Source organism: Lepidochelys kempii, chromosome 5 (assembly GCF_965140265.1).
Source record: "Lepidochelys kempii isolate rLepKem1 chromosome 5, rLepKem1.hap2, whole genome shotgun sequence".
NCBI lineage: Eukaryota > Metazoa > Chordata > Testudines > Cheloniidae > Lepidochelys > Lepidochelys kempii.
Window position 1 is genome coordinate 61947384 of NC_133260.1, and position 15212 is coordinate 61962595.

The 15212-nt window shown below is 46.2% G+C and overlaps 1 protein-coding gene across 1 annotated transcript; it reads left to right on the plus strand.

Annotated features, from left to right (window-relative positions):
* Positions 1-707: 707 nt before the first annotated feature.
* On the plus strand, positions 708-2652 carry LOC140911458 (uncharacterized). The gene has a single exon (XM_073344545.1). It carries the CDS (start codon positions 1288-1290, stop codon positions 2488-2490), a length of 1203 nt encoding a protein of 400 aa, XP_073200646.1. The 5' UTR covers positions 708-1287; the 3' UTR covers positions 2491-2652.
* Positions 2653-15212: the final 12560 nt, after the last annotated feature.

Genomic DNA, 15212 nt, shown 5'->3' on the forward strand with positions numbered 1-15212 from the left:
GCTGCAATTTAGCCTTGCCCAGACCCCTCCTGGAGGTCGAGGATTGCGGCGAGAACCGACGCCCAGCGCGCACCGGTGAGTTCATCGGGGGCCTCGGAGGAGACGCGATTTGATCGACCCCAGAGGGCACAACGGTGCAACGCACTCATATAGTGGAGAAGCTGTTGTGGACGGCGGTGAAGAACCGGTCCCTTAGACATGGGGGAGGAGCAGCTGCAGGCCACGGTGAAGAACTGGTTCCTTGGATAAGGTAGGAACCTTTTAAAATCCGGATTATATGCTCTGTTGGAACCTGGGGACGCCCAGAGTTACCCTGTAGGTATGGGACAGGGACAGAGCTCAGAGGTTAGGGCACAGTGTACGCCCCTAGAGTGCATTCTAGCAAACTGGAAGGTATTTGGTGCGGATCCGATGACTAAGAGCCAATTAAAACGATTCTGTACAGTTGACTGGCCTCAATATCAACTAGAGGACCAGGAGTGGTGGCCACCAGGAGGGTCAATTAATTACAACACGATCCTTCAGTTACTCCTGTTCTGTCAGAGAACAAGGAAATGGAATGAACATATGTATGCGCATTTGTTTCTGACTTTATGTACTCGACCAGATATTTTACAGCGCTGTAATCTGACTCCGACTGGTTCGGTAGTAGCTAATGTTAGTCCCCAGACCCCCACCTCCACTGTAATGGCAGAGCCGATGTCCCCTTCGGCCCCCACACCGCCACCTTATAAGGGTAGGATGCCTCGGGTTACAGAGATTGCCCCCTCGGTGGGACTCTATCCTTTGCTTACCGAGACTGTTGTGGCTTGCCCAGGGGCAGATGGACGTCAGGCTACCACTATGCAAGTTTACACCCATGTGCCATTCAATCCAATAGACTTAGCAGCTTTTAAAACACAGGCTGGGGAATTCTCAACGAACCCAAACAGGTTTATTTCAGTCTTTGAGGGGTGCTTCAGTAGTCACAAGCCGATTGAGATGACTGTAATATCCTCCGGAGAACCTTGTTGTCTGAGGTGGAGAGGGATCAGGTTACAGCTAAGGCAAGGGGAGCGTCAGCGTTCAAGCAAAAAAAAAAAGAAAGGAATCTATCTGTCAAGTTCCTCTCCAAATATTGTAAGCGGCTCAGGGCATTTCTGGGTATGGCAGGCTTTTGCAGGATATGGATCCCAGAGTTTGGACTGTGGGCTAAACCCCTGTACGACTGTGTAAAAGGAGTGGATCTACCCCTTCTATTGGACCCCAGAGGCTGATAGGGCATTTAAAATCCTGAAAAGAAAATTGATGGAAGCCCCAGCTCTGGACCTGCCGGATCTCTCTAAGCCGTTTCAGTTGTATGTACATGAACGAAGGGGGGTGGCCCTAGGAGTGCTCACACAGCTGTTAGGAGCATGGAGACGTCCCGTGACTTATTTTTCTAAGCAATTGGATCAGGTTGCAAAGGGTTGGCCAGCATGTTTACGGGCAGTCGCAGCTACTGCCCTAGTGCTTGAGGAAGCGGAGAAGCTAACATTGGGAGGGGTTATGCAAATCTATACTCCCCATACTGTCGGAGCCTTATTGGATGCAAAGGGAGGACTTTGGCTCACCCAGGCTCGGATTGCTCGGTACCAGGCTAAGCTGTTAGAGAACTCTGAAGTCACCCTACAGCCTTGCCCCTCCCTTAACTCAGCCACTCTCTTGCCAGAAACAGAGGAACAGAAACATGACTGTTTAGAGATCATAGATGCCCAGTACTCCAGCCGTCCGGATTTAAAGGATGTACCCCTCCCAAATGCAGATTATGAGTGGTACACTGATGGTAGCAGTACTGTAATAGATGGGCAAAGGAGGGCGGGTTATGCTGTTGTGACCCTCCATGACACTGTGGAAGCTGAAGGTTTGCCTGCTGGGACCTCTGCCCAGCTTGCCGAACTAATAGCCCTGACCCGTGCACTTGAACTGTCAAAAGGAAAGCGGGTCAACATTTTTACTGATTCAAAGTATGCTTTTGGTGTGCTGCATGCTCATGCTGGCCTTTGGAAGCAAAGGGGAATGCTGACAGCCCAAGGCTCCCCAGTCAAGTATGGGCCCCAAATCCTCCGGCTCCTAGAAGCCGTACAACTCCCCTCGGAAGTGGTGGTGGTACACTGTAAAGCCCATCAAAGGGAGGATCAAGATGTGGCCAGAGGTAACGCTTGGGCAGATAGAGGGGCTAAGCATGCTGCCACCCTGCCATCCCCTCAGACTGAGAACGCCCATATGCATGCCCTTATCCCATCAGTAGGGGAGCTTCCAACCCCTCAGTACTCTGGGGAGGAGAGACAGCTAACTGACAAATTCAGTCTCCGGGAAAAGGAGGGATGGCTCCATTCCCCAGAAGGGAAGGTCCTCTTACCAAAGAGCCTAATCCGGCCAGTGCTGCAGAAACTACATCAAACCACTCATGCTGGCAGGGAAGCACTTATTCAACTAATGGGAAAATACTTTATCACTTGCGGACTCTGACCCCTGGCTGCCCAGGTACAAGCGGACTGCTTAGTCTGCCAAAAGAATAACCCCCGACCGGGACATCCTGTGCCACCAGCTGCCCTAGAACCCGCTCTGGGCCCCGGATGAGTGTGGCAAATAGACTTTACTGAGTTTCCCCGGACCCAAGGTTCAAATATCTCCTTGTTATAGTGGATCGGTTCAGCGGATGGCCAGAAGCCTTCCCATGCCGTAACTGCACTGCCAGAACGGTGGCCCTCAAGTTTGTTAGGGAAATCGTTCCTCGCTTTGGACTCCCCCTGTGGATGGAATCTGACAATGGGACACACTTCACGTCAAAAATCATTCAAAGCATCTCACATGCCTTACAGATCCCCTGGAAACGCCATACGCCCTGGAGACCGCAAGCCAGTGGGGTAGTGGAGCGTACCAATCAGACCCTTAAACGGCATCTCTCAAAAGTGTGCCAAGAAGCCTCACTGCGATGGCCTGATGCTTTGCCCCTCGTCCTACTCCGTATCCGCGTTCTCCCAAAGGGTAGATTAGGGCTCAGTCCCTTTGAAATTATGTTTGGAAGGGCATGGCCCATGAATGGCACCCCGGTTCTGTCAGGGGAATGGGAGTTGGGTAATGGTTTTTTGTCACAGTATACGTGTTCCCTGTCTGCTGTTCTCTTGTCTCTTCACAGGTATACCAAGGATTCCCAGCCTCTCCCCTTGGACTCTCCCGTTCACTCCTTACAGCCCGGTGACTCTGTGCTTGTTCGTACCTGGAAAGACAAGCCTCTCCAGGAAAAGTGGAAAGGACCCTATACCGTCCTGCTGGTCTCCCATACAGCGGCAAAGATCGAGGGACACAAGAACTGGATCCATCACTCTCGTCTGAAGGCAGTACCCGCCCCCTCATCAGCAGGACAGTGGACCGTCCAACCTGCTGACTCCTCATCCAGTGAGATCTCGGGCTAAAGCTACTGTTTAAAAGACACAAATAGCGGGCACCTTAATGCTAAAATGGGCCCACCCAGGTACTGGAGACCCTGGGTTGGGAAGACTCTGGTAATAATTAATTGGGTAACATTGTTATTCTCTGTATTGGTATTTCCAAACTGTGCATATCGGGAGCATAACTCCTTTGTTTTGCTTGCGCACCATGTTGCTACTTTAACAAACCAGACTGATTGCTGGGTATGTGCTCCAATTCCACTGTCCCCCCAAAACGGGAATGCCCCTTGACATGCTGCCCCTGACCCTAGCAGAATTAGCCACCACCAAAGAGCAGGAAAGAACGAACTCGCCGTTCTGGAATAAGACCTCTTTACAGCAGGCCACCTATCAGGACCAGGAGTATTCAGTTGCAGTACTCACTGAGGGAGTGTTATGTTTTACCCGAAACCAATCTGATCACTATGGGCGTCCTGTGGGAAAAAGCTCCTGTGTTATTACACAGTGGGCTGATGGGTATTGGATAAAGACCAACAGGGGAGGCCAACAGTGTGGGTGTAATGGTTCCTCCCCTTTTAGGGAAACACAAATAATCTTACCACAAAAAAGGGGTTTGGAAATGTAACTTGCCGTCAAGTTAACATCTCCAATGTAGCAAGCCCAAGTGAGAAAACTCAGAGCCAAGGCTGTTGAGTGTTCTCAAAGGGGGGAGTTGTTGGGGACACTGGGGCATGGCCACTAGGTAACTCGAGGGGATGGAAGACCACGAGTGTCGATGAAGCCCCCTCGCACTAGGCCCCGGTGTCCTTGGCCCCCCCCCCCTCCTGCCTGGAGGCACTCGCAGCAGCTCTGCGTACTAGGCCCAAGTGTCCTTGGCCCCCCTGCCTGGAGGCACACACAGCAGTTATGCTGAGAATCTGCAACAGTATGTTGCAGAGTCAGACTGCCTGAAACTAAGCAAGGCCAAACAGGGGAGATATGAAAGAACAATGCTGAATAAAGCAGCTTTATGTATAGTTTAACAAATGATACAGAGAATCAGGGAACTAGCTGGGAACTGGATTGGCTGGCTATATGGATACTTGGGGCAGCTTGCTATTGGATAAGTATGCTGAGAAAAAGGATGTATAAAAGCCTGTGTAACTTCCTGCTCTGTTGTGCAGGATTTGAGATTTTATTCTCCCTGTACCTTTTTGCAGCTGCAAATAAACTTTTCTGCTTCTCCACCCCGTTGTGATTATTGGGTGTCGCACACTGGGTAATGAACCACTCAAGCTGTTGTTCAGCCTCTCAGCACTGGGTGCCGGCAACAGCCTGATCTAGAAGGGAAAGGAAAACAAAATCACTACTCACTTTTTAAAATGTAATTTGAGGTTTTTGAAATTTATGTAACCCCTTTGGGGTTTAGAGAGCATGGCCCCTTTAAATCTTTTTCCTAAAAGCGGAGGGGTGGGGGGGAGGGAAGCCGTAAGAGAAAGAAGGAAAACTCCAGGGTGTTGCTCTGGAGCTCGGAAAAAAAAAAAAAAAAAGAGCTGCAGTCCATAGGCCCTCACAAAGTGAAGCAGCAGAAAACTTGCCTAAAGCCTGGGAAGAAGAGGGTGGCCAATCGGGAACACCCCAGGACAGGAGCCAGGAGAAGCACTGTGCTAGGGGGGAATCACCCAAGAAGGACAGGCCAGAGCTGGATCCAGTATCACAGCTGCCCAGAGCTGCATGGGGCAGTGAATACTGGGGCTTGTGACTCTGCATTGGGAATAAGGAGGGAGGCTGTTAGCTAGTTAAGTGGGGAGGTGGTCGCTCTGTGTAGCTTTGCGGAGAGCAGTAGAAGAGGGCACCAAAGGGGTTTGTTGGGAAAAGTTTATGGGCGCCAAAGATGACCAGAAGCACCCAAGACTCACCACTAAACTTTACTTGGAACTCCTAAACTCTGTGTGCAGACACATTGCTTGGTGTCTGCCTTTTTGGACTCTGCTACCACTGGACCTGTGGGGCCTTGGTTTGGAGGCAACCCTGTTTTACCGCTCCCCCTATATTTCCCCTTGTTGTTTTTCTCCCCTCATCCCTCTGTAAATAAATATTTCTCTTTCTTATATCTGTTGTACTTTTCCCTTTGGTGTGCGTGTGTGTTCATGCTGGGGCGTTTGGAACAGGTGCCTCTGGGGTGAAAGGGACCTTTCCTGCTCCATTCCTGCACGCGCCATCTCTTGGCCAAAGCTGCCTGCAGAGCAGGCTCCATCTTGGCTATGAGGCTGCTAAAGTTACATTTAATTGAACCCTGCCCCCTTGTACAATGAAACAATCCAATTAATGAAGAATGCATCCCATCTGCGCATCTCTAGCATCCAGGAGACCCTCACACAAATGGCAGGTAAGTCAAAATCCTGGTAGAGTTCAAGGAACGGTAACCAGCTGCACCAAGTCCAATCAAAAAGGCTTTCAATTAACTTTCTATTAACCCAGTCATCCCCTGAAATAGCAAAAGTCCTGGCCAAACATAATCAACAAGGAGAAGCTTTTCAAAGCCACATTCTGTCAGGAATCTAAAACATACGTTTCCTAGAAAGATATAAGGAGTAAAACTTGCACCCATAGTGCAGCAAGGAGGAGGTTGCACTGCTGTAGACAGGGGTTAGAGTTTGGTTTTGTCACTAAAAACTGCTAGTGGAGATAGCAGAACTGATGGTTCTTTTAAGTCCCATTGAAAGTCACTTTTCCAGTGACAGGCAGATCCAGCAACTTTCAATAGGATTTACGCTCCCAAGTCACTTAGGTGCTTTGGAAAATTTTACTCACAGTGATTAAAACACCTGATCCACACTTGCCGTAAACAGGGCAGATGCATTATTAGGGACAGCTGCTGATACAGGTAGGGATTTTTCTATTACAGACAAGGCCTTAAAGGCTAGATTATCAGATGTTTTGCACCTACAGTGGGGGCTAGATTTTTCAAAGGGTGCACTGCATTGAATGCTGAGCATTTTGGGAAACCAGGCCCTTGTTTAGGTTGCCTGATGGGAGCTGAACTTCTCAAAAAAGTTGCCCCTGTTGCAGATGCCAAGCACTTTTCAAAACCTGGGTCCCCATGATTTTGGATTGGGCTAGCTTGAGGGACTAGCTAACTTTCCATGCAGCGCTGCCACAGCCAACGTAGTTGTCTGAGAGGGAACACCTCCCCGACCCCCAGTTTGAAAGAGGACAGTTTCTGTGAGGTGCATTGTATTTTTGAATTTACTCCTTCTGTCAGTCATAAACAACATGGATCTGTTGGCCTGTGGGGTAAGCTGCGAAGTCCGTTTCCCTTACCAGATGCTTGCAAAGAGGGACAGTGCACCAATGACTGAGATTTGTAACTGGGTTGTTTTTTGTGGTTTTTTTTTTCTTTTCTTTTCTGGTTTTGGGTTGGTACTGCATTTATTTTTGCTTGGCTATAATACATGGTTAAGGCACCTAGAGCCCTGGCTGGGTACTTTATAATATTTTGTATAAATCTAAATGAATAAAATAGTGAGTTACCAGAGTTCAATAGGCAAAAAGTCCAGTACCTACTGTACTTACCACATAAAAGAGCCTCAAGGTCTCTGCTGTCAGCTTTCAGTAAGTAAGTAACTGAGATACCAACCCTATGTTTAAATGATGTAAAGATTATGACACAAACAGACAAATGCCAGGAAATTCAGAGTTACAGTTTGGCTTTGTGGAGTCACTCCTGATAGTTGCCACCCACCCACATTACAAAGACAACAGCTTGTATTTCCAAACGAGAGGGTGACAGTTTGTGTCTTATACAGTGCGTCAGGAATATTTTGTTTCTAGTCATCATCTGATTAGTTTTATTATTCATAATATCTCACAGGGAAGCAGCAGAACATAAGCTCCTGACAACATGTGGTAGAGATTGGGTTAAAAAAACCTTACAGCTGAACAGAAGCTCTTCAGATGGCTGCCCTTGATATAGTAACTGCCAGAGCACTCCAGACCTGGGCATGGCTAATATTGCAGTAGGTAAAACAAAAGGAGACTATAAGGCAAGAGGGAGGTTTTGACTGTTATTCACTTGTTAAATTTAACTTGGTCTCCATTCATTCTGGAATAGGAAGCATGAGAGTTCTTTGTGCATGAGGTTATTGTCCTGTTATGGAATGCATGGGTGTGAAGCCACAAAGCTGGGCAGGGGTGGGTTTGGACATTTATATGAGCTGTAATGGTGGAGTAGACGCCAAATCACCAAAATGACAGGTCACCTTAGGGTTAGACCTTATGATAGGAAGGCTATATTTTTGGGGCCTGGGGATAAGAGACACTGTTTAACTCACAGGATAGTATGATTATTTTGTTGTCTGGCACTGTGAAGCTGATTAGGCTGTTACCATTCTATCCTGCATTTCTATGAGTTTCACTCCCTGGCATTGTTATGGCTGTGGCAGGCCCATCTCACACCAGCCAAAGGTTCACCACAAGGATATTTGACATTTAATATCCTTCTGGCTTAGGGGTCTCTGTCACACATTGCAGTCAAGTCTAAGCACTAGTAGGCACAGTGAATTAAGCCCTGGAGTTACCCCAGAGATTAATTTGGGTGTGATATGGTTATGCATCTCTCACAAAGAGGAGTCTGCTAAGAGCAAGGGTATGCTACTCAGACTTCTGTTCTAGGGTCATCATGGACATCCTGGTTGAATTAGAAATACTGTATATACTCGATCATAAGACGGTTTGTTTATAAGCTGACCCCCCCCCCCAGATGGATAAGTAAAAATGGAAAATTTTTATGACCCATTCATTATCCGACCCTATAATTCCGGGGTCAGCAAACTTTGGCTCCCGGCCCACCAGGATAAGCTGCTGGCGGGCCGAGACGGTTTGTTTACCTCAAGTGTCCGCAGGCACGGAGGTAAACCTAAGTAAACAAAGTGTCCCAGCCTGCCAGCTGCTTACCCTGATGGGCCAGGACACCAAACTGGTGGGGACATTTTTTTGGGGGGGGGGAAAGCTGGGGGTCAGGGGAGTAACCCCTGTGCCCCCCCCATATGACCCCACCCCTAGCCCAGGACCCCCACACTCTTCCCATCCTATCCCTTCCCACCTTTGCTGGGGCGGGCTAGGGGAGGATGTCTCTGGTCTGGCCGCAGCTGCTCTGGCAGCCTGGGCAGCAGGGCCGCAGCATGGTCCAGTGGGCGGGGCGAGCAGCACAGCTGCAGCCTGCCAGCCCTGGAGCAGCAGCTGCTTTGGAGGCAGGGGGAAGCAGTGTGGCCAGAAGCGGAGAGACTCTGGCCCTGCCTCTTCCCTTCTCGCTCTGTTGGCTGTGCCGCCTCTTCTTGCTCCCTCTGTTGGGAGGAGGGGCTGTGTCCCACCTCTCCCTCTCTATACCTGTTCATAAGCCGACCCCTTCTCTGATGCTTCCCTTTTTTACTAAAAAAAATTTGGCTTACGAACGAGTATCTAGGGAAAGTAGCTCTAAAAGGTACTGGTAGGTGCAAATGCTTCTATCTTTGACCTGTAAAAGTTAATTGTTTTTTTTTTCCTTAAGAAAACCATGGGTGTAAGAACCAATAAAAATATACTGTGCGGTTAGTAAATGAGGGCAAGAGATAGGACAAAATGTTCAAAGTTAGGTGCGTGCATTTATGTGCATACATTTGTTTGTATTAAAGTATGATTGTAAGTACTCCGTATGTGTACACTTAGGCACCAGCTCTGTACAGACCTAGACATTTAGTTAATTTATGTGGATTGGGGAAATCCTGACCCTATTGAAGTCAGTCCCAGTTTTCTCTGAGTACATCCTGTGACTTTAATGGGACTACTCCCAGGGTGAGATTTTCAGAAGGGCACCCAAAGAGAAGAGGCACTCAGGGGAGGGTACAGAAGGTGGTGGCCACTGTTCCCTCTAATCACACAGATCCTAAACTGCATGCACATAGTGAAACACTGCGCGCACAAAAATTTGCACAGCAGCACAACAATTTGCACAGAAGAAATTTTTTGTGCACACAGCCTGTCAAAAATTAGAGGGAACATTGGCGGCGGCTGCTGCTGTGGTATCCAGTGTGATCTGAACAAGAAGGTGAAAGAAAACAAAACCACTAGGAAGTTTTTAAAATTGTCTCAGTTTTTGAAATTTAACTGAAACAAACAGCAAATGAAACAATCAAGCCATGATGAATGTGAACCATTGAAACACCTCTGATGCCCAGGAAACCCTCACACACTGCAGCTAAATCAAGGGTCCTCCTGGATTCAGGGAACTGTAGCCAACTTCAGCAATTCAAGTCAAAGAGGCTTCCAATGAACTTTCTATTACCCCAGTAATTCCCTAAAACAAAACAAAAAAAAGCCTGGCCAAACAACAATCACTAAGGAGAGGCAGTGTTTTAAAGCCACATTCTGGCAGGAACCTAAAACATATGTTTCCTAGAAAGATACAGGGACAAAACTAGCAGCCATAGTGCAGCAATGGCTAGCACTGCTGCAGACTGGGATTAGGGACTGCTCTATCCACAGTTGTTGCAGTGGTATAACAAGGCAGTCAGGGGTGTGATTATTGTTTTTGTTTGTTTTGTTTGTTTTTTTAACCTAAATAGTTATACCAGTACAATCCCTCTAGTGTAGATGCAGTTATATTGGCAAGTCTTACACCGGTATAGCTGATTCCCTTTTCTGTATGGGAATAAGCTATACGAATATCTATACCTTTATACTGGTATGACTGTATTAACACTAGGGGCCTATACTGCTTTAACTATGCCAGTATAGTTAAAACAATATTGTTTTTTGTATGTAGACAAACCCTAAGCGACTTGGGAGCACAAGTCCCATTGAATGTCCACTGAATGAAGTCCCACTGAATTTGAAATGCAAGTGGGACTTGCCCTTCTGAAAATCCCACCCTCCATGCATAACACTGAACAAGTGCTTAAGTGCTTGTATGACTGGGACTTTAGAAGGTATTTGCACCAGCCCATAAAGTGCTCAGCATAGCTGGTCTGTAAGTATGTGGTAGAGATTTGCAGGCATAAGTTAGACACATGCAAGTGTCAGAAGTGACATTAAAAAAAAACTGCGAAAACCTGGCACATTATATTTGATCAGTTTGTGTGGCAAGCACGCTCAAATAGTAGCAAGACCATAACTTTGTAATTCAATTGAGTTTTTAATTAAGCCTATGGCTACACTACAGTTTATGTTGGCATAACTTAAGTCGCTCAGGGGGGTGAATAAACCACCCTCCTGAAGGACTTAAGTCACGCCAACATAAGCGCTCGTGTGCACAGCATTATGTTGGTGGGAGAGCTTCTCCCGCCGACATAGTTTCTGTCGCTTACAGAGAGTTTTGTTATGTCGACAGGAGAGCTCTCACCCGTCAGCATAGAGCGTCTTCATCAGATGTTCTTCAGCTGCAACCCCGCAGCGCTGTATGCGCGGACGTGTCCTTAGTTTTTGTTGATTATCACATCAGTATAATGGGAGAAATCCTGACCCTACTGACATCAATGGCAAAACTGTAGGGAAATAAAATGTGGTGAGACTGCCCAATGGGGGGACATGAGAATGAGTGTTTCTGACAGTTGCTTTGTTTTTAACATGGCAGCTGTGTGAAACAGTTCAAGTGATCAGAAATGTTAGAAGTGGCCTGGGGAGGTCAACTATTAACTAGAGGTCTGGTGAAAGGTCATTGATAACATGAAAAACACAATTTGTCACTGCATGTGTGGAACATATTCACTTGTTACCTAGAAATGTGGTGATGTTTTAACTGGAGAAATTTAGAAAATGAATAAGGTATAAAGAAGGGAGTTAAGATCTGATATCTTACTATTGTAAAGTATGTACAATATTAACAGGTAAAAATGAATGTTCTCAAATGTTTGAGAGTTAGAGGTAATGTTGTATATGAATAAACTGATAATTGAAAAATAGATTTAATTACTTTAGTGCAGATGCACATCGACTATATCATTTTAAAATAAATGTGTGTAATTTACTGGCATCAATTTAGCATATAATTGTTAAATCATCAGCATGAGATGTTAGTTCATTCTAACTCATAGGACATGATGTATAAAAGAATAAGGTATGTAACTTAAATGCCAGTTAATACCTAACATATTTACTGGCTGACCCACTAGTTGCTATGCAGTGTGCTGAGCTGCTGACCCAAGGATCTGACTTGGGCTCCTTGTTTCCCAGGCCAACAGGGACAAGATATTCCAAAGAAGCAACATGTTTGGCTCCTGTTGTCTCTGTGCTCTAACTCCCTTCTCGCCAATGCACAGCACAGAATTGTCAGTCACAATAGGAACCTGTGTCCCATCCTTGTCATCAGAAGGATGGTCACTTAAACACAGGCCCTTTGAGTTGGAGAAATTAGGTGGGAAGCATCCCGGATGGGTGGGGGAGAGTGGGGGGATATATTTGGTGTTTAGATAAGCTACAAACTACTGTGATTGACGGATATTGCATAGTTGGCAGATGTTTTTAGCAACCTATTAGTATTCAGTGAACATCACAAAATCCACAAGGCAATCACACTAGCAGGCTTGGGCAATGCTTTTTATTTAATATGCAGCAGTGATCTTATAGCTAAAGGAAATTAATATTTGGGGATCTTAATTTGAAACATGGCCTCTGTGCAAAGCCTTTGCTGTTTCTATAGCAGTGATATACACGCAGCATGCGCTCAGAGGGGATTTACTAGAAGAGCAGAAGGTGCAGTTCCTTTGTATTATGTTACATTGTCTTATTTGCCGATTAGCAGGTTCCCAGTTTGTGTGAGCATGAAATGATCCTATTGTGATAAGTGATGGATAAACTTCCAACAGTTCAGAGGTTTGCTTTGGTTAGGAGAAACATTCCGAAATTCAAATGAACCCCATGCTGCTATAGTGTTTTCTCTGTTCCGCCTTCCTCTCACTCCAGCTCCCTCCTGGTAGCTACTTTTCAGGTTCTCAGCTTCCATAATTGAGGCTAGATTTTTTTTTTTTTTTTTTAGAGGGGAAGGATTGTCCACTTGTTAGGACACTAGCCTAGGCCTCAGGTTCCCTGCTGTGTCACAGACTTCCTGTGTGACCTTGGGCTAGTCATTTAGGACCAGGTTTTCAGAGGTATTAAGGCACCTAAAGTTGCAAGTAGGGCCTAATGGAATTTTCAAAAGTGCCTAGGAGCCAAACTCCACTAGGCATCTATCTGCGTCAGTCGTTGCTAAAACTCCTTTAAAAATCTGCCCCTTAATCTCATTGAACCTCAGTTCCCACCTGTGAAATGGGGATAATAGCAGTGCCCTACCTCATGGTGACGATAAATACATTAAAGATTGGGAGGTGCTCAGATACTATGTAGACAGGGCCATATAACTTAGGCTAGATAAATTTTTCAAAAAAGCTCAGATCCCATTCAGGCATCTTAATGAGGTGGCCAGATTTTCAGAAGTGCTCTGTACCAGAGCAGTTCCCATTGAGAACAGTGGGAGTTTCTGAGCACTTTTTTGAAAATCCAGCTCCTTCATTTAGGTATCTGAATGGGAACTGTAGCGTGGTGAATTCTTCTGAAAATCTTGCCCCATACAACTTGGCCAGGAACATCACCTGAGATCCAGCACAAGCCTCAATACCATCCCTTCCTCTCTCTTTGTGGGGTTGCCCTTCCCCCACTTGTATGTTCTGTGGCTCTCCCTGTTAGCAGCAGGCGGTAACCACTGGTCCCTATTTTGAATTTAGCCTCGTTTGGAGCTGCCCTGGCAGAGAAGACAAGATGGGAAGCTTAAAGCAGGGAAATGTGGCTCCTCCTAGGTGCAGTGTGAATTCTTGGGGCTTCATTCCGCACTGTCATGCACCTTGTATAATCATTTGGTGCAAAGTGAATGTAAAATGCTACCAGATCAGACTGGCGGTGTTCTACCCCCACTTGGCATATGAGTAAATGGCCACACAGTGGCAGGGTAGTGGCCAATCAAGCACTGTGAGATAAACCCTATATAGGACAGGAGAAGCCAGAATGTTGGTGTCTTTGGGGCTGGCTGGCTCTGTTATATGTAGTGCAGTGTCAAGCATGCTGATGGAGCTCAACAAATAGTAATTTTGCGTGAGATCCCAGCCAGAGGTAGGGGAAAGGGTTAACCAGGTAGTTCCAAACCTCCAAAAAGATTTGGCTTTTGATCTGAGGGAAGGGCCAAAGTTTAGGCCAGTTCTTATTTTGTCAGAGCCATTTTGTCCCTCTGTAATTGTGGTGCACACTGAAAAATAAGGACAGGTAAAGTTGATGGTGGAACCTTAACTGAAAAATTTCCTAACAATTTGCAGCTGCAGGTACTTTGATTTAGACTGGTGTATTTTCATGGACTTTTATAAAAAGAAAAGGAGTACTTGTGGCACCTTAGAGACTAACCAATTTATTTGAGCATGAGCTTTCGTGAGCTACAGCTCACTTCATCGGATGCATGCCGTGGAAACTCTCCTGCTGGTGATAGTGAATCTGTGTGTGGGGGGGGAGGGTGAGAAAACCTGGATTTGTGCTGGAAATGGCCCACCTGGTGATCACTTTAGATAAGCTATTACCAGCTGGACAGTGGGGTGGGAGGAGGTATTTTTTCATATTCTCTGTGTATATATAAAGTCTGCTACAGTTTCCACGGCATGCATCTGATGAAGTGAGCTGTAGCTCACGAAAGCTCAAATAAATTGGTTAGTCTCTAAGGTGCCACAAGTACTCCTTTTCTTTTTGCGAATACAGACTAACACGGCTGTTACTCTGAAATGGACTTTTATGACATTCCTCCTCATTTATAGTGGCATGAAAGCAAAACTGGGTCCTTTGGGTTTATATTCTCTTTATAGTTTCAATTAACAACAGTTACAAGTGCTCAGCACTTCTCAGGATCAAGCCCTTTTGTGTTTGGTAGGAAACTTTTAATAAACTTCTGTTCTGATCAGCTTCTTTATTGCCATACACATTCTGTCATGTCATGATGTCCATGTGCTATGCATGCTGTCCAGCAGGTAGCAGCATCACATTAGTAAATAACATCCATTTCTTTTTGTTAAAAATATTAGCATATGTGGCTGTCCTACTGCCAATTCACTTTCAGTAAAAAAACAAGTCAGCCCCTTTCAAGATCTCATTGTTTTCCACTTATTGTGTAGGTCTCATGGCCCAATCAAATGTTTCACAGCTAACGAGAGAATTAGAAAAAGGAACAATTCAGCCACATAAAGCCGTGCTATTTCTTAAATCAACTACCCTGTACGTTACATTAAATGTAGCCAATTAAGGGCCTGATCCAGCACCCGCTGACACCAATAGAAAGGATCTCATTGACTTTAATGGGCATTGGATCAGGCCCTACGTGGTCAAATTGAACGAGAGACAGTTAGGGTTTATTTGTCCCTCTTAGATCTTTCAATAGAGGAAAGAGTTAGGAGACATTATTCCCATTTCCCCCACCTTTACCCTAAAACTAGAGACAAATGGTAGCAGAAGTTTGCGCCAGGGAAGCAGGGGATGTAGGTATCTTCTGGGAGGATTTCCCAGCTGGGAACAGTGGCATCAGGTTATACTTGGTATAAGAGGGTTCATAGATTCTGAAGACAAAAGGGACCACTGTGATAATCTTATCTGCCCTCCTCCGTAACCTGGTGCTGGCTGTTTGATGAAAGCGGCTTGTCAGAGGGTTTGGCAGCCTGGGAGAAGGGCTCAGAAGGGCTGCTTGCTAACTGGAGTGTGTATATGAGGGCTCAGCAGCTGGGTCCTGTTAGAGATATTTATCACTTGGACGTTAGGGGATTCTAGTTAGGGGTGTGTGGCTGG